This window comes from Acartia tonsa, chromosome 13 (assembly GCF_053477335.1).
Source record: "Acartia tonsa isolate MP-2025a chromosome 13, ASM5347733v1, whole genome shotgun sequence".
NCBI lineage: Eukaryota > Metazoa > Arthropoda > Copepoda > Calanoida > Acartiidae > Acartia > Acartia tonsa.
In genome coordinates, this window is record NC_137272.1 from 2389245 (window position 1) to 2415137 (window position 25893).

The 25893-nt window shown below is 32.5% G+C and overlaps 3 protein-coding genes across 4 annotated transcripts; all 3 read left to right on the top strand.

The window, feature by feature from the left end:
* Positions 1-9587: 9587 nt before the first annotated feature.
* Positions 9588-12889, top strand: LOC145335046 (uncharacterized). Its single transcript, XM_080180734.1, has 3 exons — positions 9588-9701; positions 10933-11170; positions 11426-12889. The coding sequence occupies exons 1-3, from the start codon at positions 9652-9654 to the stop codon at positions 11588-11590; spliced, it is 453 nt and encodes a 150-aa protein (XP_080036860.1). The 5' UTR covers positions 9588-9651; the 3' UTR covers positions 11591-12889.
* On the top strand, positions 11855-16141 carry LOC145335045 (uncharacterized). The gene is made up of 3 exons (XM_080180733.1): positions 11855-12248; positions 13654-14396; positions 14709-16141. The coding sequence occupies exons 1-3, from the start codon at positions 11855-11857 to the stop codon at positions 15054-15056; spliced, it is 1485 nt and encodes a 494-aa protein (XP_080036859.1). The 3' UTR covers positions 15057-16141.
* Positions 16142-16175: 34 nt separating this feature from the next.
* LOC145335044 (uncharacterized) lies at positions 16176-19235 on the top strand. Of its 2 annotated transcripts, XM_080180732.1 has the most exons (3): positions 16176-16230; positions 16646-18919; positions 19160-19235. In XM_080180732.1, exons 2-3 carry the CDS (start codon positions 17075-17077, stop codon positions 19211-19213), a joined length of 1899 nt encoding a protein of 632 aa, XP_080036858.1. In that variant the 5' UTR covers positions 16176-16230; positions 16646-17074; the 3' UTR covers positions 19214-19235. The 2 variants fall into 2 exon arrangements, with proteins under 2 accessions (XP_080036858.1, XP_080036857.1); XM_080180731.1 differs by having other exon boundaries at positions 16646-19223.
* The last annotated feature ends 6658 nt before the right edge of the window (positions 19236-25893 follow it).

The window sequence follows — 25893 nt, forward strand, 5'->3', positions numbered from 1 at the left end:
AAAAAATATACAAATTTGGGGACTAGTGTAATAAACAGCCCATTTTCCCCTCCCTCCTTGTATGATAACAACAAATAAAGGGGGGGAGGGACGGGGTGGGGTGATTCCACCAACAAAATCATGGATTTTGTCAAAATCTTGAGTCTTTAATCCCGGGCCATTTGTCTAAACATGGTTTCTTTCAGCTTCATTACAAATATTTTTGAATGAAAAATATCCAGGATTCTTCGGAGAGAGAGAGGGGACAATAGTCTGTTTATTATACTAGTCCCAAAAGTTTTATAATAACGTTTTCTTATTCGTTGGCTTAACAACTTTAGGGGCTTATCAAGACTTAATTTTTTTTATTAAAATGAGTGTCCAAACGTTCCAACCACAAAATGTAATCTACAGAAGGGATAATTTTGTGTATTAACATTAAGGATGTATATCAATTTATCGGGAATTGTCTTATCCCTTTAGAGCTCAGCCTAAATCCAGGGTTGCTAGTTTAAAAATTTGCTTCAATTGGTAGATGAGAGAAATCAATCTATTGGGACCTATTAAGAGGAATTAGATCAATTAGTTTGCCACACCTATCTATCTATCTATCTATCTATCTATCTTTGCATCTATATATCATTCTATCTATTGTAACGATCCATATATTTATCTATCATAGTATCTAGCCTTCTATCTATTTATCTAAATTCATTTTTCAAATTCCAATACAGCTTTTCAAATTATTGGACCACCTTTGCGAGCTCAACTCATTGTTAGATGCCATTAAAATTGATTTTATCTTAATTTAGAAATTTTAAATGTGTAAAGTGTAATTAACCCAGGTGTTTGTAGCTCAATAAAAATCTTTGAAACGGTAAAACAATCAAATCATTCTCAAAACCTTTTTGGGGGAGGAGGGTAAATATTTTTCAATATGAAATATTCTGAAAAGAATCCAAATTGAAAGATAAACCTAACCTAGGAAAAACAAGCATGACAACATCCATAAAAAAAGCATAAGAAAAATTATAGATCATTAAAAAGCAAATTTTGTGTACAAAATATTGTAGAAACTGCAATTGGTATTTTTTAATTTGAATGTACAATTAAATCATTCCTTGAATCCTTAGTATATACAAAATATATACTGACCTAGACATAGTGACCTAAAGCCCCTATAGGTATATACAAAAGCTTCGCTCCGAGATTCTCGTAAAATGTGTCAGATTGTTTGGCCAAAAAAAAGGCCCTTTATAACATCAAAACTGGTGTGTACACATTTGATTTTAATTGTGCTTTCCCACAAAATGCCTGTTAAGCACTGATAACCTACAACCTTATTTTTTTTATAGAAATTGAAGGGGGAGAGTGGGGGGGGGGTAGCTCTTTTCGTTAATTTAGGCATGTTAGAATTGTCCTATCGATTTCAAATTTTGCATGGTGATTCCTTTAATAGTTAGGTAAGATTACGAAAGCGTAGCAACTCTAAAATCATTACCAAAATTTTCGTACGTCCATTTCGTGCGCCAAAGGCCCCCCCTTCCCCAAGAAAACAGGGGTTTATTATACATAGAAAAATAATATAATATACAATACACCATTTTTCACTATGCCTCTGAAGCTGTTTTAATCCAACGGAAATTAAGTTTCAAATTCATACTAGAATAGTTATTTATAGCATCGTAATAGAGGCAGCTTTCCGCGTAAATCAAAATAAAAAATATAAGATTTAAACCTGATTTGTTAGCACCGATCGGGGCCGAAGGTCCAGGCTAACAAAACTGGTATTAATTTTATGATTTTTATTCTAATCCGTATATTTTCTGTAATACGATGTTATACATGATTTTTAAGTATGGCCAAAAACCTGTTTAATCGGTTTTGAAGCCCAACTGGAATAGTTATTTCTTTCATCGTATTATAAACAGCTTTCCGCGGATATAGAATGTACAATTATAAGATTAAAACCAGTTTTTTAGCCCCGAGGTGCCAATGTTTCATTTAACTAATTAACTAATGTTTTATATAATACAATATATCGTATTGCGTTCTGTTAAACATTTACCAATTTTGGATTTTTAAAAGTTTAGTTTAGTTTTTGCCGCTAGATGACTCAATTACAAAAGTAATTTTTAAATATAATTTATTTTTCAAGTAAAAAAAACAATCAAATTTTTAATTTAAAATTTTTTTTTATTAAATATATAAAAAAAATAAAAATAGCAAAAAGTAGCAAATTTTAAAGAGGATAGTTTACGTCAAGTTTTTATTTTTATTATATTCTGTTATGATGTTCGTCTATGTGTGCGTACAAATGTTATTGTGTTAAATAATACAAAGATACATCACTATGGCGCAGCTCTGTTATAAGTACTAATCTGTAAGAGTAGATAAGTTGCCAACCTTTATTGAGTGGTTACTGGAAACCGCCATTACTTTCAACTACAACAAAATATACCACGAAATTTCTTGTCATCGAATGGGTGATGAGTTCGAATCTCGGTTCAACAAACACCACTTCATAACTTGCCTAGCGACTAAACCCCTAGAGGCCTCTAGTGGCACTTATAATGTTTTTTTTTTGTCCAAGTCTCTACAATACCTCTTTATGTCTCTCAAATATTAATTTTTTTTTATTTCTTGTGATTTCTCTTGGGAGGGTGGTGGTACCCTCCCCCGAAATAGTTATAAACCTTCCAGGGACCTATGTGAAGATACCCTGTTAAGGAAACCCCGATCGGTTCAGCAGTTAGCGAGATCCTTTACAATTTTGAGGGGCAAATACCCTTTACTCCCCCCCCCCTTCCCCCCTGAAAATCTAAGAATCTTCCTAGGACCAAAGAGGCACCATGCTGGTTCTGCAGCTAGAGAATGTGGAAATATATTGAAATAATCTGTAGCCATTCCTAACCAATGCAGAACAAGTTATTCTTTAATTCCTTCAAAATAGAGCCGCGTCGCCCTTTTAAAAGCAAAGCGTTTCTATAATAAAGTTAGCTCTTTTCGTTAAAATGGGTATATTATCGATTTAAATTTTGTATGGTGATTTCTGTAATAGTTAGGTACGATTTTGAAAGCTTAGCAACTCTACAATCGCTACCAGAATGTCCGTACGTCCATTTTAAACATGATCTGATATTTTGATCCTTAGGACAACAAAGTACAATGTTATAAGCGAGGCATCTCTATATTCAACTCCTAAAATGTAAGTATGTCCTTAAACAGTGTCCTATATATAAGCAGTTTTTGTATATTCTGATTATTCATTTCTGACGCTCTACAAGTGTTCATTTGTCCTACCGTTTCTCAGCTTCGCTTTTATGGATGTTGTCATCCTTGTTATCATATGCCTAACTTTACATTAACAATAATCTAATCTATAATATAAAGTAGAACCATGTCTGTCTGTCTGTCTGTCCGTCTGAAGCGTAAGATCTCAGTAACCGCTGAACCGATTGAGCTCTACTTTTCAAGGATTATACCTACTGGTCCTGTGATGGTTTTAAGCTATTTTCTTGGGGGGTGGGACACCCCCAACCCCCCCAAAAAGTGAAAAATCTTCCCCCCCCAAAAAAAATTTTTTTCTTTTTAAAACTAAAATTAAAACTACACCTCCTTTTTTCAATTTATTTCCAAAACAAGTTTAAGTCTTCCAAAACTGAGTCATATTAAAGATGTTAAAAACATAACATTCAAATTCGTAACAATTATGATTAGATAAGGGGAACTTACCTAAAATTTAAAAAAAAGTAAAGTACGCCTTTATAAATCATCTAATGCAATGTAAACAGTTAACAAACAGAGAAATCCATTTAGTTATACATCCGTGCCATAAGAACTGATGGAAAAATGTGCACAAACCTAATGTTACAATCCTTAGAATTAAAGTATGTATATTGTTGTTTAGTTATACGAGTGTCAAAATTTTATTTAGCCTAATCTGACATCACATTTGATGGTTGAAGGTGCAGCAGTACAGATCAACTTTTTGTTTTGTAGCTGGTTGCAGGGATCTATAGGGATAAGACAATTGCTGATAAATTGAGGTACATCCCCAATGATGATACACAAAATTATCACTACTGTAGATTAAAATAAGTGGTTGAACCGTTTGAACACTTAACTTAATGAACCATATAATATAACAACTTTGAGGACTTTTATTGAATTTGATTTGTTAGTTCAAACATTTCAACCACTAATTGTAATCTACAGAAGGGGTAATTTTGTGTATCATCATTGTAATGTACATCAATTTAACGGTCATTGTCTTATCCCTTTAGATCCCTGTGTGTAATACAAAATAATGATCAGTATTGATGCAACCAAAATAAATGTAAAGGAAGAAACATGAAAAGGCCTAGGAAAGGACGCCAATGTGGATTTGTGACATTTGTACTGCAGATCAGAGAGAGAGGGGACAATAGGGTGTTTATTACACTGCAGGTCCCCAAAGTTTTATATTTACGTTTTCTCATTCGTTGGATCAATAAGTTTGGGGACTTTTATTAAATTTTTATAGGTTGGTTTATTAAGTTGAGTGTTCAGTTCAAACGTTTCAACCAATGTATTTACAGAAGGGAAAATTTTTGTATTATAATTGGGAATGTAAATCAATTCATCAGCCATTGCCTTATCCCTTTAGATCCCTGAAGCCAGAAACATCTTTTTAGTAGCAAAGCTACTTTATAAGTGATCAATCGTATTGTCTTGTCCTTCTGTATGTCTGGCAGTAACACAAATTTCTCTGTAATCAATCTCTCTAATTTTTTTTTATCAAAACTGAATAATATGAAAAATCGTCTCTGCACTTATATAATGGCGTACAAACACTGAAATTGAGCCATATGGTGACCAAATTTGTAAGACCACCTCTTAAACTTAAAGCCTAAACACCTTATGATCAAAGTATTTAAATACATACATACGCTTAACAACTTTGGAGACTTTAGTGAATTTTGATTGGTCGGTTCATGAAGTTGAGTGTTCAAACGTTTTAACAACTAATCTTAATCTTTAGAACGGGTAATTGTGTGTATCATCATTGGGGATGTACATCAATTTATCAGCCATTGTCTTATCCCTTTAAATCTATGTATACCAAGAGATTTTAAAAGAAATCCTACAAACTTATCACTTGCGGCTGTAGGGGTACTGGAGGGAGTAGGGGCATGTAGCACCCACCCATTTTTAATTTTTTTTTCATGGGTAATTCTATTAGAAGGGTGGTAGTACCTCCCCCAAAACAGTTATGAACCTATCAGAAGCTTTACTGTGGAAGAAGAACCATATCGGTTCTGCGATTAGCAAGATATTTCGGTTTAGAAACCCAAATTTAACTACTTTTGTCCCTATGTTCTTAGGTGGTCTTTACCTATATTATATCTTGAAAAGTGTGCATTCACTTTCGCACATCTTATTCTTTACCCCTTAGCCTCATTTTTTCTACAAAATATCAGGGATCTAAAGGGATAAGACAATGGCCGATAAATTGATGTACATTCCCAATTAGTGTTTCAAACGTTTGGAAACTCAACTTAATAAACAAACCAATCATATCAATAAAAGTCCCCTAGGTTGTTAAGCCAATGAATAAGAAAACGTTACAATAAAACTCGAGGGACTAGTGTAATAAACAGCCTATTGTCCCCTCTCTCTCTGAAAAAATATCCCAATTTATTTTATATCTATTGTGATTTTTTGCGCAAAAATGAAACCTAAGCGCATGTGAAGTCACACTATATTGATATCAGTAAAAAGATCTAAATTCTAAGTGATTGGAGAGTTTAATACTTAATTCAAAGTAATTTTGATACAGATTAGGATATATCTTTTCAATCAATTAGTAGTAGATTGTCAGGAACCTAAAGGGAAAAGACAATGGCCGGTAAATTGATGTACATCCCCAATGAAGATACACAAAACTACCCCTTCTAATATTACAATTATAGGCTAAAACGTTGGGACACTCAACTTTATGAACCAACCAATCAAAATCAATAAAAGTCCCCAAAGTTGTTAAGCAAACAAATAAGAAAACTTTGAAGACTAGTATAATAAACAGCTCAATGTCCCCTCTCTCGCAGATTATATTGTATTTTACCCTGTAAAAACTTTATTTATTTCATAAAAGTATATTAAAATTTGGTCATTCATGGCCACTTTTATACCATAAAGTCGAAAGAAAATCTAACAAATGTATTTTTCAAAGTGCTTTTAGTGCTATAATGTATGCATAACAAGGATGACAACTTCCATAAAAAAGCAAAGTTATAAATTCAAATTTTAGGACAAATAAACATTAACACTTGTAGAGTCTCAGAACTTAATAAGCAGAATATCTATTTATAACTATAAGTCTAAAAATTTGTTGCAAAATTACTTGAATACAGGATACTGTTTACGGACTTACATTTTTAGGACTTGATTTTAGCGATGCATCGCTTAAAACCTTGTTGCCTTAGGAATCATTAATAAAAATAAGATCAATAGGAAATTTGTATCAAACAAAAAAATTATTCAAAATAGTTAAAAAGGATTATTTCTACTTGTCTTTCAATCACTGATTATAGATTTGCTACGCTTTTAAGTTAAAGCTATCCGTTACGTACAGACGGACGTATGGACCTACGCAAATTATAGAAAAACATCGCTTTTAAATATATACCTATTAAAGAAATGCCTATAGATAGATAAGGCCTAATGACTAAGTTTTTGAAAAGATGTTCTGCATTTTTTCTTTTCTTTCAAATTTGTTTCTTTTATTTTCTTAGTCGTTAAGATATTGAGACTTTGGTAAGGCAATGAAAGAATAATACTGTCTTTGCTAAGAATGATTACAAAAGGAAAAATGTTTATTATCTTATTTCTCAAGTAGCAGTATGTAAATACAAGAATGAAATCCACAGTAAATTTTGCTTTCGGGCTAACAATCTTATAATTTTACATTATGATATCTGTGAAAAGCTGTCTATAATACGATGCGATAAATATTTATCATAAAATGGACGTACTTACATTTAGTATATTATTATAATGGTGCTACGCTTATAAAAAGTTGCGACATATATACATCACAAAATCAATTTAATATTAAAAAAAATATTAGTTTAAAAATTATGTCAAAATTACAACAACAAAAATTTGATTTACATCAATTAACGGACTTTCTAGTGGTAGAGTTGCTTAGCATTAAAGATTATTCTATATTATTAAAGGAATACTCTTTCAAGATTTGAATTCTGAAGGACGATTCCAATATGGCTATGCCTAAATATTCAAAATCAATCTGCAGTTTTAACAAAGGAGCTTTGTATATTATATAAAGGTTTTTATTTACTGTGCCTGCTACCTATACCCAACCTTAACCCAACCTAAAAATAGATTATTAATAGAGGAGGAAACGCGCCATAATTCTCTTATTTAACCATCAATCATACATTTCTATTTTTATTTTTTATTGTATTTTGTTTATTTTTCCTATTATTATATAATTTTCAATTGTTAACTTATTGAAGGGACCGTTTTCAGGGAATGTGGATAAATATTAAATTTAAAATCTATATTGGAATGTTTTATCAAAGAAAAACTATATTGCCGTCAATTTTAGACTTCGAAACCGATAAATATCCGTTGGATTAGAACCGGTTATAAGCCTTACTGAAAAGTTATGTATCGTATCGTATTATATCCAGTTTTCTACGAATATTGAAATGTACAATCATAATATTAAAACCAGTTTTGTTAGCCCATGCATTATGCCTCTCGGGGATAAATGAACTGGTTTATTATATAATTCGTACATTTTTATATCCGCGGAAAGCTGTTTATAATACGATGCGATAAATAAATATTGTTATTATCCATCCATATATCTGATCATTTCTATAATTATTATTATTATAGTTAGGGTGCTTTAAATATTTACTTGCAGCTAAGCCTTTAGGGGCATTTCAAAGAGGGGGCCGGGGGGGGGGGGGGGAGATTTCACCCTTTCAAGCTCTTTAGCTTTAAAAACGATAAGTATTGTTTGTTTGTTTTTTTTTGGGGGGGGGGGGTAAAGAGACTTATATAGGGGCGATGTATTTTGGGAGGATGTAGGTATCTTACCCAAAATAGATAATTTCTTACATTAAAAATTAACAGGATATGTGTCTGTCTGTAATGAAAGATCTCGCTTACCGCTTATCATAATTAAAAATTGACTCCTACGAAAAAATTGCTTTCTTTTTTATCTTTTAAAATTAAAAATAGTGGATGTCGTCCTCACCCCCTCCCCTCCGCTTGCTCTAAAAACTTAAAGTATAGAGGCCTCTATGGGTGGAGCTCCCTATTTAATATTTGCAGCATCCTATTAATACAAATAAAATGATATAATAACAGCATCCGAATTGTAAACATAAATATACAATGGATTTGTAATATTTTTCTGATTCTAAAGGTATATATGAACCCATATTTTTTATACCTTTGTAATGATAAAATTAAGTTCAAAGTTTTTATTCTCCTTGGTTTTAAAAAATCAATTTCTTCAATAATTACCTAACAGAATTGAAAAAGTAAGGTGTCAAATTAAAGATCTTACTATTTTTGTTTATAATGGCCATTTTCTTCCTTTTTTTGTTGCGTTTTTGTACCTTAAAATCGACTTAATTTAAAAAAAAAATTAAATTACTTTAAAAATTAGAGGTCTGCAAAAAAACCGATTGCATACCTGAATTCTATGAAAAATTTTACATCTACTTCTTACTAAAAGCACTGGCTAGCTATAAAAATAAAAGTTAATACACCTTCTTTGAAAGAATCTCTGATATGCGCAGTAAAGAAAATCATATTAAAGTACAGATCACAATGACTAGTAGGACAAAACTAAAATGATTTAATTTTGATTATAATCTTGTTAAATAATAGTTATATCTACATACCTTTATATTTCAAGGCTATTATAAAAGAATATTGTTGAATTTATATGGATTGTCCGCTGTACATGTAGTGAATAGAGGGTACTCTACAACTGATCAATTACTGGTGTCTAGTTTAGAGAGAAACACCATGTATACACCTCTCAGGGAGGTGAAACAAGCATTACATGCTTAATCGCTTTCGACAGAGATGAAAGTTACTAATAAATCTAAATTATTTTGATAAGTATGATTGACCACAATTATAATTATAAGGACCTGTATTATTGGTCCAACCCCTTCCCCCCCCCCCCCCCCAACCTCAAGATCTGGATGTAGCCACTAGTATGTACATATATATCAGCTGTTTGAAAATAATCATAGGAGAGCAACCTATAATATAAATACCAATATTTTTGTAAAAATGTTTAAAATAATTTTCTTTTTAAATTTTTTTATGGCTTTGCACATAAAATAAAGTTTTAATCTATTGTGAAGTGAATTAAAAAAGAATTTTATTTTATCATTCGTGGAACATGTTCTGACATGCTAAGCTACATTAATTTCCGATTAAAACGTGGTTTAATCGTTGAGAATTCTTTTATCAGTTTTGTCTTCAATTCTTCATTGGTTTACTTTATATTATGTTGTTATTCTATTAGGATTGTGCTTATTTATTATTGCTTTTGTTCTATAATTTAAGTTATTTAATTCTTCTTTTTACAGATTTAAAAAATCAAAGAACGGTTGTGGTAGTTAATTAACTACAATGTCGGCAGGTACTTCGGCGGGAACAACGGGGCCTCCTGATATTGCGCGGTAAGAATTTATTTATAGGATTTAACTAGGGAATAAAATCATATTTAACCCTTAACGGTCGGGGGGGGGGCGTTGAACGCCCCCCCCTCCGGTTTTTTCTATCTCATTTTATGTGTGTGAAAGATAAAGAGCCCAAACTGCTTGACTTTTTAAGTATGGGTATGACACATAACTGAGAGTTGGAATTTTTTGAATATCTCCATCCTGGCGGGCACAGGATGCCAGCAAACCTGGCAGGGTCATCCAGGTAAAGAGCAAAAATATTTTTTTGACTAAAACAAAGCATTTTACCATACCAAAATACTAAAAAATCCTCTAGATGTACATCCTTATATAAAATACAGGTGTTCAAGTCACTTTCAGGTTCCAGGTATGATCCTGCAGGTCCTGATCCTCCAGGTCTCCAGAAATCTTTAAAATGCTCCTGTGGCCGCAATTTTTGACTTAGAGACTTCAAATTTTAAACTTAAGCTTTTCTTACATGTTTACATAACGTATTAAAATTTCATGAAGATCCGCCGCTGTTTTCCCGCCGACCGCCGACTGCGGCGGCTGGCAGCTGCCAAGTACAGCTGCGGCCGCTGAAATTTATATTTTGATATTTCTAATGTAAAATTTACATAAAAATAAACATTTTCTGGGAAAACATTTTTCTTCTAGCTTCAAAAATAAGAAAATTACAGCTGTTTGAAATTTTTAAGTAAAAAAAGACCTAAAAACAAAGGTTGTTAAATAAAAGGGTGAAGGAAGCGAAAATTGACTTAGACTTATAAAAGGTCGGAAATTCATTATCAAACAGGGGACTTGCACAAAAAAATTTAGCCCTCTAGCTCTAATAGGAACTGAGATAATTAGGGGGGGCGTTGAACGCCCCCCCCCCGACCGATTAAGGTGCGGCAAGGGGCCCGACTGTAAAGGGTTAAAAGATATAATCAAAGGATAATTCGAATATGTTTCAAAGTTAAAAGTGATAATTATAATTGAACTTTTATCGATAGTTATAATTTGTATTTAATCATGTTGTTAATAATTTTAATTGGGTTTTGTTAAGGGTTTAAGTTATAAATGTGTTTTGATTTATAGTTTCTAGTACTTTAATTAATTGATTTTATTAAATTAAAGTATTTTAAAGAAGTTAGGGGTTTTAAGATTGTTTTTTTTTCATATTTTTTTCTTGATTATTTTATTTTCACCCATCCCATCCCTCCCTAATAAGTTTTTATTAATTTAGATTTGATGGTTATCGTCAACCTGGTAATAGATACTATACGTATCAAGCCAATTTCCATTCCACGGATAATTTGAAAGCTGTTGTTTGTTTAAATGTGGATCGCCCTGGTTTTTTCCGGGTATCCTTGGGGGCGACTGAACCGGTTCGATTCCCGCTGAATCTTGTTGAATTGATGGGTGTTAACCCGCTTCCTCAGTCCACATTTGAAATGATTTTTCAACCTGCGGAGCTTGTTATGCAGGAATGTTTTATGCTATTTTATAATATTGTTATTTTGTTTAGGTATTGTTTTGATAAAATTATTTGATATTTTTAAAAATATTTTAATTTTTTTTCGGATTTTTGTTACTAAATATAATGCAATCTTTTATTTTAATGGATTAATTTGATGATTATGGTTGTCTTAAATTAAATTCTTCTATTTTTAAAATCATTCTTCTATTTTTGGGTGAATATTTTCATTTAAATATAAGTCGCATAAAACTACTTTTAACAGGAGAATTCTTGGCACAGTCAGTGGTTTTCTTTTCAAGATCGCCTTAATGGAAATTTGGTTGTTGTTGAAACCAGTAATAAGAGTGCGGTAGAGGCTAGGGAGGAGGCTAAATTGTTGCTAAATAAACCAGAGTTACAACTTTCATTTAGGAAATTGACATAACTAATTTAAAGTCTGAGAGCATGAATTCGTTTTAATGTTTTGTATTATTGACATTTTTTAAAAAGGGATTTATCTATTTGATTTGTTATAAAATGTTCTTAATTGATTAATTGATTTTATGATTTTTTTTTTGTTTTTTGTTAAAAAAAAGTCTATTTTGATGAAGTTTTAAGTTTATTTTTGATTAAATTTTTTTTTGATTATTTATGTCATGTTATTTATAGATTTGAAGTGATTGTTCCCCCGAACAAGGCATCTGGTTTAATGTTATGTGTTAGATGTTTACCTGCTAAAGCGGTAGTTCTTAATGAGAACTCAAGATTTACAGGACACGATGTTGGCGGTATGACTATAGAAACATTTGTGGTTTCTACAACAAAGATGCCTGACCATTGTATGGACATCAAAGATTTTTTTCCTTGTGGTCCTGTAGTTTTTAGTGAGGAGCCTCTATCACACGCAGATTATAGAAAGACTGTCTTAACTGATTTTCCGAACCTGATGATTTTTTGCAGAGTATTGGCTAACTTGACTTTGAACCAGTGCAGAGATTACATACGTGATCCAAAATTTCCTACTGGGAACAAGCACCGTTTTGATCCTTCTCACAAACATTCATCAAACTTGCCTGATGATTCTACATTTAACAAAAGTACAGGTACACACATGTTTTCTAAGTATGGTCCAAACTTCAATGTGTGGTATTATGCTCCTAGTATACAACACTCTGCTAAAAAGTATATATGTTTGTCATGGACCGATAGTACATGGAAGAGCTACCGTACAGCCTGGGATTCTTTGTTTAGTTTTTTAAAACACATTGGTTCTCCCTTAGTCTTACCTTTAACTTTTGATGTTATTGTGAAATATGTGAATTATTTGATTTTGTGGAGAAAAGTCAAAGTAGTCACTGCTAAATCTTATTTGTCTGCAGTTAAAACTTTACATAAATTAAATAAATGTGAATTTGGTCAATTTGAAGATTACCATTTATATTTGTTCCTTAAAGGTTTAGATAATTGGGAAGCAACTTTAAATCTTCCAACTTTGAATAGAAATGTTATGACTTTTAGTGTCCTTAAATTGTTAGGATAATCTTTGTCTAAATCTGAATATTGTAAATTTAATATAAATGTTATTTGGACTGCCTGTTTGATATGTTTTTGGTCCTCAACTCGTTTTGGGGAATTGATTTCTACAAATGAGAACAGTTTAGATATAATTCGTGCTGTTACTTGGGATAAGTTAAATTTTTCATCTGAACAAAATTATACTTTATTTGTTCCCATACCTAAGACCTCTGAGGAGAAAGAGGGTTTTATTGTTGATATATTATCATATTCTGATTCTAGATATTGTCCAATCAATTATATTAATATTCTTTTTAATCAATGTGAGGCTCTTAACAAAGCCAGAGCCAATGATTTATTATTTGTTTTAGCTGATGGTACATTGTTAAATATGAGATTTATGAATATTTTGTTGGAAAAATGTTTAAGACCTTATTTTTCTGATCCTAATGTCAAATTCAGTTGTCACTCTTTTCGTAGTGGTTTACCTAGCTTAATGTCTGCCAATCCTCACTTGTTTAGTGAGGAAGATATTATGACTTCTTGCAGATGGAAAAGTAAATCTTGCAAATGTTATACTAGGCTTCGTGGATTTAAACAAAGGAATATTATGGGTAGAGTACATAAATTATTGCAGAAATAAGTTTATTTTATTTTGTTGACTACAGTTTCTACTGTTATTATTTTAGGTAGCTATTAAATTCTCATAATTCTTGAACAAGATTATTGTTTTTTCTTTTGTACTTATTTGATTTATTTAATAATAGATGAATTAATTTTTTACTTTGGATTTGAAATTAATTTTTTTTATGATTATTTTGATTGTGGTTATTGTGGTTACTTATTATGGTTGTTAATTATGGTTGCTAATTATGGTTGCTGATTATGATTGCTAAATATGGTTGCTAATAATAGTTGCTAATTATGGTTGCTAATTGTGGTGGCTTATTGTGGTTGATTATTTGTTTTGTTTTGATGTTGATATTTGTTTAGACATGACTCTTAATGATGATGAGGAGGCAGAGGCTCTTCTTGCTGCTACACGTGAGATTCAAGATGAAAACTCTCACAAAGTCCAAAAGGTGAATCAGGGTCTTTCAGTTGCTGATCATTTACGTAAAAAAAGGATTGAAAGTGTGCCTCCTACAACTTTGCCTTCTGTTACAAATCCTAATTTTCAAAGTGTCAATTCTCAATCTAATTGTGCTGTGCCTAGTTCTTCCTATAATCATTCACCATTGGTTGCCAATACTACAGAGGATCCTCATAAATTTGTTGGTTTTTCTCAAAATCTAACGGTGGGCGAAGCTAAATTGTCACGAGAAGATTTGAGAACTAGGTATCAAAATTTGAGTTGCCAGGGTCGCCTAGATGACATTGCGTGGGAGGCTCTCTGTTATATCCCTTTAGCTGTATTGGCACAGAAGGAGCTGGAGGCTACGGAGCGCATGTTTACTCAGCCAAAATCTATGGAGGACAAACTGGATAAAAACAGGACGACTGTTCTTCAAGAGACTTTATTTAAAGAAGAAATGGATGATCTACAAACAAAACTGCATTCAGTGAGGTTTTCAAGAATGCCTGTGACAAGTTCTCAACGGCTTTTTCAAATGTCAAGGGACATTATTGGGTCAAGTATAACGCCTATCAACGCATACTCTTTTGATCATCTCCGGCATTCCCACAGAATCTCTACCAGTGCCTTCCTGGAATCACATAATTTAGTGAGTCAGAAGGTATTTTGTTTGTTTATTTATTTAGCAATCGATTTATGGTTTAAATGATAAAGTTGATAAGTTGATTGTTTATTTGTTTTTTCTACAGCTTATTGTTTTGATGGCGTTAATTTTGAGCATTGTTACATTTTCATGGATTTAGGTTTTATAGATTTTCTATTGATTGAAATTTTATTTGATGGTTTATTTTTCCATGATATATATATTTATTTTCTCTTTATATTTTGTTCTTTTTCTATTTTGAGTTCTAAGTATAATAGTTAATTGATTGGTTTTTATTGAACTTCTTTTGATTGAATTTTGTTTGTTTAGATTTCCCTCAAACTCTTTACTACTGGTACTTTTAAGAAGGAGAGCGAAGGTGTAGCCAAAGTTCGTCTATCACAAAATTTTGGGGAAGATCCTGAGTGTAGGTCAGAGCCAATTTATGAGGATGTAAAATATCTCATAGAGTTTTTCTATAGCTTCTTTTGGGCTCAAACACTTAGACGTCGTGTTTTCCCATTAGATTGTAGTATGGAATCATTATGGTTATTTTTGATTGAGAATCAGTTTTTTGTTGAAAAGTGCAATTATAAAGGATTAGGCAGAGGGCCTATGGATCCAGGCCGTTTTTGCAGTCTTTTTACTGATTATTGTTTGCAGATAAACAATAAATGATTCCAACAACGTGAAGCGCACTTAGCCACTGATGAAATCGCGGTGATTTTTGAAGCTTTTTGTCTTGATGACTACCGTTTCAAGAATCATACCTTGGATAATAGTCGAACTTCCATACAAGAACTTTTTTCACCCACTGCCTCTACCGCTTCACCCTCTCAACAAAGATCAAAACCAAAATCTGGCAAGAAAACTTCTCTACGTTTTAATGGTTTGGAGATGTGTTTTAACTTTAATAATGCTAATGGTTGTACACGTCGTATGATTGATGATGTTCATTGTGTTGACGATAGAAATTTTAAACGTTTTCATGGTTGTACATGGGTTGTAAATGAGAAACCTTGTGGTCAACCACATAAAAAAATCAATCATTTTGCTTCTGTTAAAAACTAAATTAATTTTCTCTTTTTGAGATTACATTGATTATGTTTAAATTCAGTTAATAAGATTTGTGTTTAATATCTTTGATTGGGTAATGATAAATTCATGAGATTTATGAGAATTTATTTTATAGCTACCTCTCTTTGATGTGTATTTTTATCATGCATTTCTGGTCATATCTACCTCAGTAAAATTTTATTTTTTGTAGATTATATTTGTTACCAAAAAAATAATAACTAATGTCTTTCTAAATTATTTATATATCTTAGATATATCTATATATTGAGGTTTTATTGTCAATTTTTCTGTTTTTTCAATTCATTTTTTGATGATTTGATTTTTATTTTATTTGGTTTTTTCCAGAACTGTGTTTTTTAATTTCAAATGCAGCTTCTATATGTAGAATTTATAGGGAAGAATAAGACTGTTTTAGCTAATTGATTAAGTTTATTATTTTTAACCAAATTTATTTTTGGTTGTTGTTTTGATAAAAAATAATTAATGATGTTATGTGTATTAACATTTCAATAGTATTGACATTTCAATTCAATAGCTATAGTCTTGTTTTTTTCCCTAATTTCTGAAATTTTCATCAATTTCAGTTTTATTGATGATGTTTTCTCTCGGTAATTTTATGATCATGATTTTGTTTTATCACTTGTATTTTATTCTGCTTAATTTGTGAATAAATGATTTTTATCTCATTGTTTCATGTTTTTAATTTTTTCTTGTTTTTTCAGATGTTTTACAATGTATGTAATGGAATTGTTAGCTCTCGTTTTGTGCTCATTAGGTTTTTATTAAGTTTTGTTTGGTTTTAAATAAAAAATTATTTTGTTTGCTCGGATTTTATGTTCTGCAAGTGTATTTGCGATTATTGGTTTTTTTTCCGTGCTAGTGTTTGATCGATTTTTTTTGCAGTGTTTGTTGAGGTTGCGTGATTATATAATTCTTTATATTTTTGGATATTTGATCGATTTTTTTTGCAGTGTTTGTTGAGGTTGCGTGTTTATGTAATTCTTTATATTTTTGGATATTTGATAAGGTTACTTTTGTGTTTTCAAAAAACTATTAAATTTTGATATACATTTTGTTTCCATCGTTTTTCGTTTTACTTTTTAATACATACTTCTTACAAATATTTTATTTTCAATTATTCTGATAGATTAAATTATATTCAATGGTGTTATTTTTGTTATTCTTTTTAGGTTCGATTACACATGAATCTTTGGGTATCTATGCTGGTAAATTAAATGCTTGGACTAATGCTGGTCGATATACCAGGGACATTGAACTTCCAAAACCCAAACCTAAATCTATAAAAAATCCAGAAATTCCGGTTTTAAAGGGATATTACATACTAAAGACAATATTTTGTTTAAATTGAATTTTGCGGCATTATACATAATTATCATGAGAACCATTTGTTTTGCTTTATTCTCCATTAATTTAAGTGTTTTTGTTCTTTTTCAAGTATTATGTTTTACAAGCATCAATATTGTTTGTTTGTTTTTTCTTTCCCTTATGTGTTTTTTGTTAAAAACCTTAATGATTTTCGTTAAACTGATTATAAATGATATATAAGAACTTAATGATATTTTTTTGTATTTATATTTTCTGTTGTATGTAATATAAATATGTGTTTTAAGGATTATTCTACTAATCCAGATTCGGATTTCTGGTCGGCGTTTCCTTTCCATAAATTACCCCTTACGGGTGAAGCTAATACGCTCATTGATGTTGACAAATTTGAAAAGGAATATTTAGATTTATACAATAATTTGGATGACAATCAAAGATTTAATATTGAACGAACATTATTGAATTTACGAGAAGGGGCTGATGCTCTTGTGGACGAATCTAAATTACATCCCCTTGATGATGATAACAGTAAAAGTGTTCTATTACCAGAAGTGGCTCGTCATTATACAGACCAACTTGCCACTATGATCAAGAAAGGTTTTGTGGCTGGACCATTTGATGAAAGCCCTATTCCGAATTTAAGAATTAATAGTTTGTTTGCTGTTAATCAATCTGACAAATACAGGCCTATATTGAACCTGTCTAAACCGGAAGGTAATTCTTTTAATGAGGCTATCATTCCTCATAAACTAAGAAAGGTTTCTATGTCTACCTCCCGTCATGTTGCCAAAGCTATATCTGATATGGGCACGGGTGCTATTATCTCTAAGATGGACCACCTTTCAGCCTACAAACTGATGCCTGTGAAACCAAGCCAGTTTTATCTCCAAGGCTTTAGATGGCTGGGTAAACTTTTTATAGAGGTCAGATTAATTTTTGGAAGCATCTCCTCTGTTCCTAATTATGATGATTTACATCAGTCATTTAGTGATCTAGTCAAAACCAGAACTGGTACAGATCCCAGTTTTTTGTACCGTTGCTTAGATGATCAAGTGGTTATATCTCCCTGCTTAGAAGATAACAAGAGATTTGTTGATGGTTATTTGGCATTTGCCAAGGAGATCAACCTTCCGCTGGAGGATATGACGGGTGAAGATAAGGCCTTTCTTTTTCGCACTTCTGGTACTGTCCTTGGTATTTATTTCAACACCAAGAAAATGACATGGGCATATAATGAATCTAAAAGATTGACTCACATGAAGATTATTCAAGATACTATTAGGATGGTCAATGTGTCTTTGAAACAGTTACAGAAAGTTGGAGGTGTTGTTAATACTCTAGCTCTTTTATGTCCTCCTTTAAAATTTCTTAGAGGACCATTGGCTGAACAAACCCTTGAAGCAGAAAAAGTGGATCCTGAACCAATTTTGCTTCGTATTGAGACTGTGGAACTTCTACACACATGGCTTCATATTTTTGAAGATTTTAAATGTGGTTTTCCTATCCCTCACTTTTTATCTTCGCCGCCTGTTAATGCCTTGGCATTTGTTAGTGATGCTGCTGGAGTTCCTAATCCCGACAATCCTCCAGATTATGCTGTTGGTGTCGGTGCTACAGGCTTTCTCTATTGTGATGATAAAATCCGATATTGTAGTCAAGCTGTCTGGCCATACCAGTTTATTTTAAATGTTGATATACACCAAAAGTTGTTTGGTAGAAAGACTACATTGTTGGAAGCCATTGGGTTAATTCTACCACTGTTTCACAATGCTGCTCATTTGCCTGGAAATTGTGTTATATTGTTTGTTGACAATCTACCTGTGGTTTGGGCCTATCAGAAGGGTCGTTCAAAGAAAGATCAATATACACGTGTTATTGTCACTGCTATCAACCATGTGGCAACTTCTCTTGGTTGTCGAGTTTTTGTGCGACACTGTCCTCGTCTTTCTACTACCCCTGCGCTTGTAGCTGATTTGCTGTCACGTACGGATGACAAAGGTTTGAATATTGCAAAGAAATATCAATCTCTTCAATATGGATGGCCTCTATCTCTACAACATTGGATGGAGAATCCTTCTAAAGATTGGTTCCTTGGTTCTAAACTCCTTGCAGACTTTCAGGTGTCCATGTCCTTTTCCCTTTTTGGGTATTTTTTATTTTTTCCCTTTTTGGCTGGAATTTTTTAATGGTAATATGATGGATTCTAACATAAATCAGTTATGCTGATATTTTTGTTTTATGACACAAGAGATAAATTTGTTATATTTACTCTTGTATTCCTGATTTATGTTAGAATCCTATTCCCTAGGTATAGGGCTTATCCCCAGCCGGAAAAAGGACACCCCCTTCTTCTAATTTAGGACAGGATTAAGGAACAGACAAGTGGACGGATGAAAGAAGCTGGACAAAGCTGAAGAAGGATTCTATGATTTTTCGGTATGGCTGAGAGAACCGGTTCTAATATTGCGGATATTGCGCTGCTGCTAGGCAGGCAAGGGGGGAAGACTTCTTTTACTTGGGAACTAAATAGGTTCGCTAGAATGAGAGTATGGACAATATAACTACAATGGTGTATGTCAAGGTCCCGTAACAATACGAGATATAAAAAAAAACTCTTGAAGAATTAGTTCTATGATACAGCTCAGGTTTATCAGAACATACAGAAATAGCTCACACAGTAATTTATAATATTTTTGACAATGTGCCCAAATTGTACGACAAGCTTGAATAATTAAAGCATTATTTCAATATATAAAGTTCTATAATAAAATAGGTTTACATTATAATAGAATTATAATAAATAAACTTTAAATTTTTTATTATTAAATTCTTATATAATTTTATTTTTTTAAAACAATATAGCGCCATAACAATGAATTTTTAAGATAAAACTGAGTTACCTGGCGGTTAAAAAATAAAGTATAAACTACTTTAAACATTACAGGCTGAATCACGAAATGCTGAATAACCCTTTGAGGGCGATAATTTGAAATAAAAAATATTAGGATTTTAATCTTTAAAATCGTGTATTGTTACATCAAGGGTGTAAATATAAAACAAATTAGTGAATAAATCAGTTAAACAGATATCTATAATACAAAGTAGAACGATGTCTGTCTGTTTGTTTGTTTGTTTGTCTGTCTGTCTGTTTGTAGCGAAGGATCTCGCTAACCACTGAACCGATCGGGTTCTCCTTAACAGGGTAGATTCTCATATGTCCCTGGAAGGTTTATAACTATTTTGGGGGAGGGTACCACCACCCTCCCTAGAGAAATTAATTTTTTTTTAAATTTCTCAATTTTAGAAAGAGAGTTCAACGAAAAACAAACATCAAACGTAAATTTTTTTTACTTTTTCTTTTAAAATCTAAAATAAGAAATTGAATTACTAAATTCGACTCTCTCCTCCTCAAGTGCCCCTAGAGGCCTCTAGGGGCGTAGCCGCTAGTTTAAACATAAGATGTTAAAGTCATAGTAATCTTTAAGTGTAACTTAATATTTTGAGTTGAGTATGAAGAGAGAGAGAGAAAGAGTGAACGATAGAGAGAGAAAACGGGGGTATAGAGAGAGAGAACGGGGAGAGAGAGAGAGAAAGAGAGAGAGAGAGAGAATGGGGGGAGAGAGAGAGTGAGAACGGGGGTCGGGGCGTAGTTGACCTCTGCCTCTTTAATCTTTTATTTTTCTAGGGGATTTTTTAAGGACCTATGATAAGATATATAAACAGTAAAGGAGAACCATATCTGTTCAACGGTTAGTAAGATCCTTTAGTACATATACACACACACACACACACATTCTGTTACTTTCATATATAATGATTACTTACTTCTCTAAATTCTACAATATTCGCGGATATAGTTCCTTTCGTGGCAACGCACCTTAAGGGGCGATTCTTCTTATTTTCAAAATGGCTTATGATAGGTTATCTTAGGTTAGGTAGGTTATATTGGGTTAGGTGATTGCCCCGCAGGTTTAGCGCCCCCTAAAAATAGGAGAATAAGCTACCGTGAAAATTCGAAGAATCGCCCCTTAAGAGGGGTTGCCAGGACTATTTAAAAAGCGTGCCAACTCTATAATCGTTACCAGAAAGTCCGTACGTCCATTTTAATAATGTTGATTTTTAACTTTTTTAACATAAAATTTTTATGTAATAAAATTATCCGATTGATCTGATTTTGGAATACTGATTCCTAGGACAACAAAGTACAATATTATTAGCGAAGCATCCATATAACCAAGTCTTAAAAAAGTGAGTATGTCTTTAAACATTATCCTGTAATTAAGCAGTTTTTCAACAAATTTAATTAGAACTTTTATTCGACATTTATATATTTATGTTCTGATTTTTCAGTTCTGACACTCTACAAGTGTTAATGTTCGTTTGTCCCACCGTTTTAGAGCTTCGCTTTTATGGATGTTGTCATCCTTGTTAGGTTAAGTGTCCAAGCGTTTCAAATACTAATCGTTATCTATAGAAGAGGTAATTTTGGGAATCATTATTGGGGATGTACATCAATTTATATGCCATTACCCTCTCCCTGGCCGTGTGTATCCCCTCCTATTTTAATGAAACCTGTTTCACATTGAAAAGAAGAATATTGTATCAAAAGTAGTGACACAAAATAATCAGCGTTCTAAAGGGATAAGACAATAGACGATAAATTGATGTTCATCTCCAATGATTATACACAAAATTATCCCTTTGTATAATACAATTAGTGGTTTTAAACATTTGACACTCACTTCATGAACTAACTAATCAAAATTTAGTAGAAGTGCCTAAAGTTGTTGAGCCAACGAATAAAAACTTTATTATAAAACATTGGGGACTAAGGTGATAAACAGCCCAATTTCCCTCCCTCCCTGCAAAATAATTATTATTAATACAACCCCAAAATGAAAAAATAGGAGCAGGGGACTGTGAACTGTAAATTACACTGGTATCCAACGTTTCACGGATATCTTCCCGCATTCGTTGGTTTTGAAGCACAGAGTACTTTCAACATATCTTAATGAGTTGGTTCAAACTAGCAGTGTCCAAACTTTTACACCAATCATATTAATCTATATAAGGGGCAATTTTGTTAAGAATATACATGAATTTATCTCCATTGTTTAATCAATGGGAGATAGTCAAGCGAATTGTAATTTATAGAACACAATGCAAAAAATAGCCTAATACCATCCCATGACTTGCAATCAAAGAAAATAGACAAAATACATATAAACTTCTATGGCAATCTTCCTTTAAAAGAGAAATCAGATGACTATAGGGCTGTTTATTACACTAGTCCCCAAAGATTTACACTAACGTTTTCTTATTCTTTAGATTACCAGCTTTTGGGACTTTCATTGATTGGTTGGTTCATTAAGTTAAGTGTCCAAATGTGTCAACTACTAATTGTAGAAGTGGTAAATTTATATATCATCATTGGGGGTGTACATCAATCTATCGGTCATTGTCTTATCCCTTCAGATCCCTGGATGATTTAGTTGTTAAAGAGCTCTTAACAAGCAATCACACAAAAATTACTCATTTGTATAATATGTTTTTCCAGAATTGCTTCGAAACCAATTAAAACTGGTTCTCAGCCATACTGAAAAATCATGTATCTTATCGTATTATACCCAGTTTACAATTGTACATTTTTATACCCGCGGAAAGCTGTTTATAATACAATACGATTGTTTCGGAACGCAATGCCTAGCCGTTCTCGAAATCTTATCTTGAAGCCTCCCGAATGACCAACATAGTGAAGTTTACGAATGTGTATTTATTACCATGAAAACAGTAAGTCTAAAACAAAAATATAAGAATTAATTACATAAAATTAATTGTTATTATTTTTTAGCATCAAGGTTGCGTGATTTTAATTTAATAAAAAATATGAATTTTCTAAAAAACTTAAAATTGGCACGAATCATATTAAATCGCATCAGAAATTGATAATTTTAGAATAAAATAATCAACATTATAAAAGTAAATATTCGTATATCAAAACTTAGCAGTTAAATGGTCTATTTGTTGAAAAATTAATGATTTAAATTTCTTCATAAAATTGTACCATTCTATGCTTATTTTCAAGAATTAAAAGATAAATTCTTACCACATATGATGTCAAACTAAGCAGGAAGGCTTATTTGAGATCTTCCACATATCAGAGCGCATGTATATTCAAGCGATACATTATTTTCATTCACGTAGCTCCTCACATGGGAAATATCAAAGGAAAAGTGCGCGTCTCTTTTGTTTGTTTACAAGCCACGCGCGGAGATAGTTAGGAATGCCACGTAACACACTCATTCTCTGGGGAATTCTGGTGTAAGGAAAAAGGGATTAATGGGTTCGAACTTGCCGGGGAATACAAGAAATACATACCGACACAACGATAAATAACTATACTTTATATTCACTGTATTATTGTATACTCATCTTTTTTTACCCAACATTGACAGACTGTTGCTTCTGTGCTACTCCTGGAAATAAAAAAAAAAAATTTCTTTAAATTTTGTAGGACCGCCTATTGTATGTTTGAATTAAAGAGTGTTTTCTCTATTTAGCTAATATTAGTCAATTAAGAGGACATAGTTTTATAATTTTTAGAAATAAACTCAACAAATATTTTGGATCATGGAAAGAAAACGAAGTAGCGGGTTTCGTCGTATTTTCACAGTAGCTTTTTTTTATGTTATTTCGGGTTAGGTTAGGTAAATGTTAATGACTTGCCCGCAAGGTTAGAATTAGGCCCCGAAGGGTTAGAGCTCCCCGCAGGAGCTAGAAATAGGAGAAAATCCGCTACTTTCAATGGTCCAATGTTTTTATTATTTACTAAAAAGCGATTTGATAACTGATTTTATTTCTTTACTTTATTACGCAATAAAATAAGAATAATTTTGGTTACATTGTCTGAACATTGGGGGGAGGATAATACCATTTTGTCCACTGCCAGTTTTCTATTCAATAAAGTCAAAATGAATCAATGCTTAGCCCCCCCCCCTTCCCCAATCCCCCTTCCTCCTCGACTAATTCATTTTACGTCCCTTTTAGTGAATTTAGCTTACTACCTGATAGAGTTTAACTTAAAGTCAAGAAAATAAAACATTATGATAACCCGTTTTACCCCATCCCTTATCCTCTACCCCACTTTTGCTTTCATTACAAAATTCTTCCATCCTAACTTAACAACGCTACTCAATACTGTGGCTCACCAAATTTACACATAAGGTGACGTTAACATGGGAAATACATATAATTAATTATGAAAATAATATATCCAAGTGCGTCTGTCGATAAAAAGAGAAAGACACAATAAATCATTTAGCTCTTTATTTTTAATTTTTTAAGTTTAAAAATATTGTACTCGGCTATTCCTTGGCCGATTTAGGCTTTTAATCATATCCTGGCCGAGACAAATTTAGACCGTTGACTAATCAAAAATCGGTTCAGTTAGAGGGATACCCAACGTCTCAATTTATTGCTACCAAAAGTCTTATAACTACGTTGCAATTATATAAAAACCCGTAAATTGAGTTTGATCAAAGGAGTATACTACATATTTCAATCACGCCCCCATCCCGTGATACAGCGTGGCATTAATTTGTCATCGACCTACTACCTACCCCCCCCCCCTTCATCCCTATTCACTCTCCCATTTATAAAACCAGATAGAGAGAGAAGACAGTTTATTACACTAGTCCCCAAAGTTTTATAATAACGTCTTCTTATTCGTTGGCTTAACAACTTTGGGTAGATTTTAATTGGTTGGTTATTTAAAATGAGTGTCCAATCGTTCAACCATTAATTGCAATCTACTTCAAAGGGGTAATTTTGTGTATCATTATGGGGAAATAAATAAATTTATCGGCCATTATCTTATCCCTTTAGATCCCTGGTATGGCTTCTTTGAAACGGATTAATATCCGCAGAATTAGAACTGGTTCTCAGCCATACTGAAAAAATCATTTATTTTTTGTATTACAGACAATTTTACAAGAAATAATAGTTAATTCGAGCCTCGGCCCCTTTGGTCCAACAAAACTGGAGTTAAAGTTACAATTTAAATTTTACTATTAGCGGAAAGCTGTCTATAATAAATATTTCCCATTTAACAGAGCAGACAATGATTTATTTACTGATTTTAAAAAAGAGTTGATTGTCTTTTCCAGTATGGCTTCAAATCTGATTAATATCCGCTGTATTAAAACCGTTTCTAAGCCACACTGAAAAAATCATGTAAAGATTGATAATGCAAACATTACTTACTTACTTATCCGCGTCTTGCTGTTTCAGCAAATTCGGCCACTACATGTCTCCAGGTGTTACGGTCTTTAGCTTGCTTTTCTGCTTCTCCCCATGTCATCTCCATCTTTTCCAGCTCATCTTCTACACTCTTTCTCCAAGTTGTCCTGGGTTTACCCCTGCTGCGCTTACCAGGAGGTTTCCATCTCAAGCATTTCTTGGGGTTTCTTGACATGTTCATTCTAAGGACATGCCCTAGCCACCTAAGTCTTTTAATCCTTATCTGTGTCTCTAAGTCCTTCTCATTTGTCTTAAAATGCAGGTCTGTGTTGGAGATTTTGTTTGGCCAAAAAAATCGACATATTTCCCTCAGGCAGTTGTTGTGGAAGGAGTTGAGCTTGTTCATTTCTTTCTTAATCACTCTCCAACACTCAGAGCCATAAAGAAGTACAGTTTTTACATTACTACTGTAGACCTTCAACTTTGTTTTTAAACTGTATTTTCTTGACCTCCAGATAATTTTTAGGCTTTTGAATGCAATCCTTGCTTTGTTTAATCTTGTTTCAATGTCAGCCTTAGCTCCATTCTCACTGCTTATTACACTGCCAAGATAGGTGAACTTGTTGACTTGCTTTACTTCATTCCCCTCAATCTTGATAGGTTGGGCAGGAGCCTTGCTAATGTTCATAACTTCAGTCTTTTTAACATTTATGAAAAGACCAACTTGTTTAGCAAACATAACAAGTCTATCGGTTTTTGTCTGTAGATGTTCAGTAGAGGAAGATAGCATAGCAAGGTCATCTGCAAAGTCAAGATCTTCTATCACTCCTGAGACACCAAAATTAAGACCTCTTGG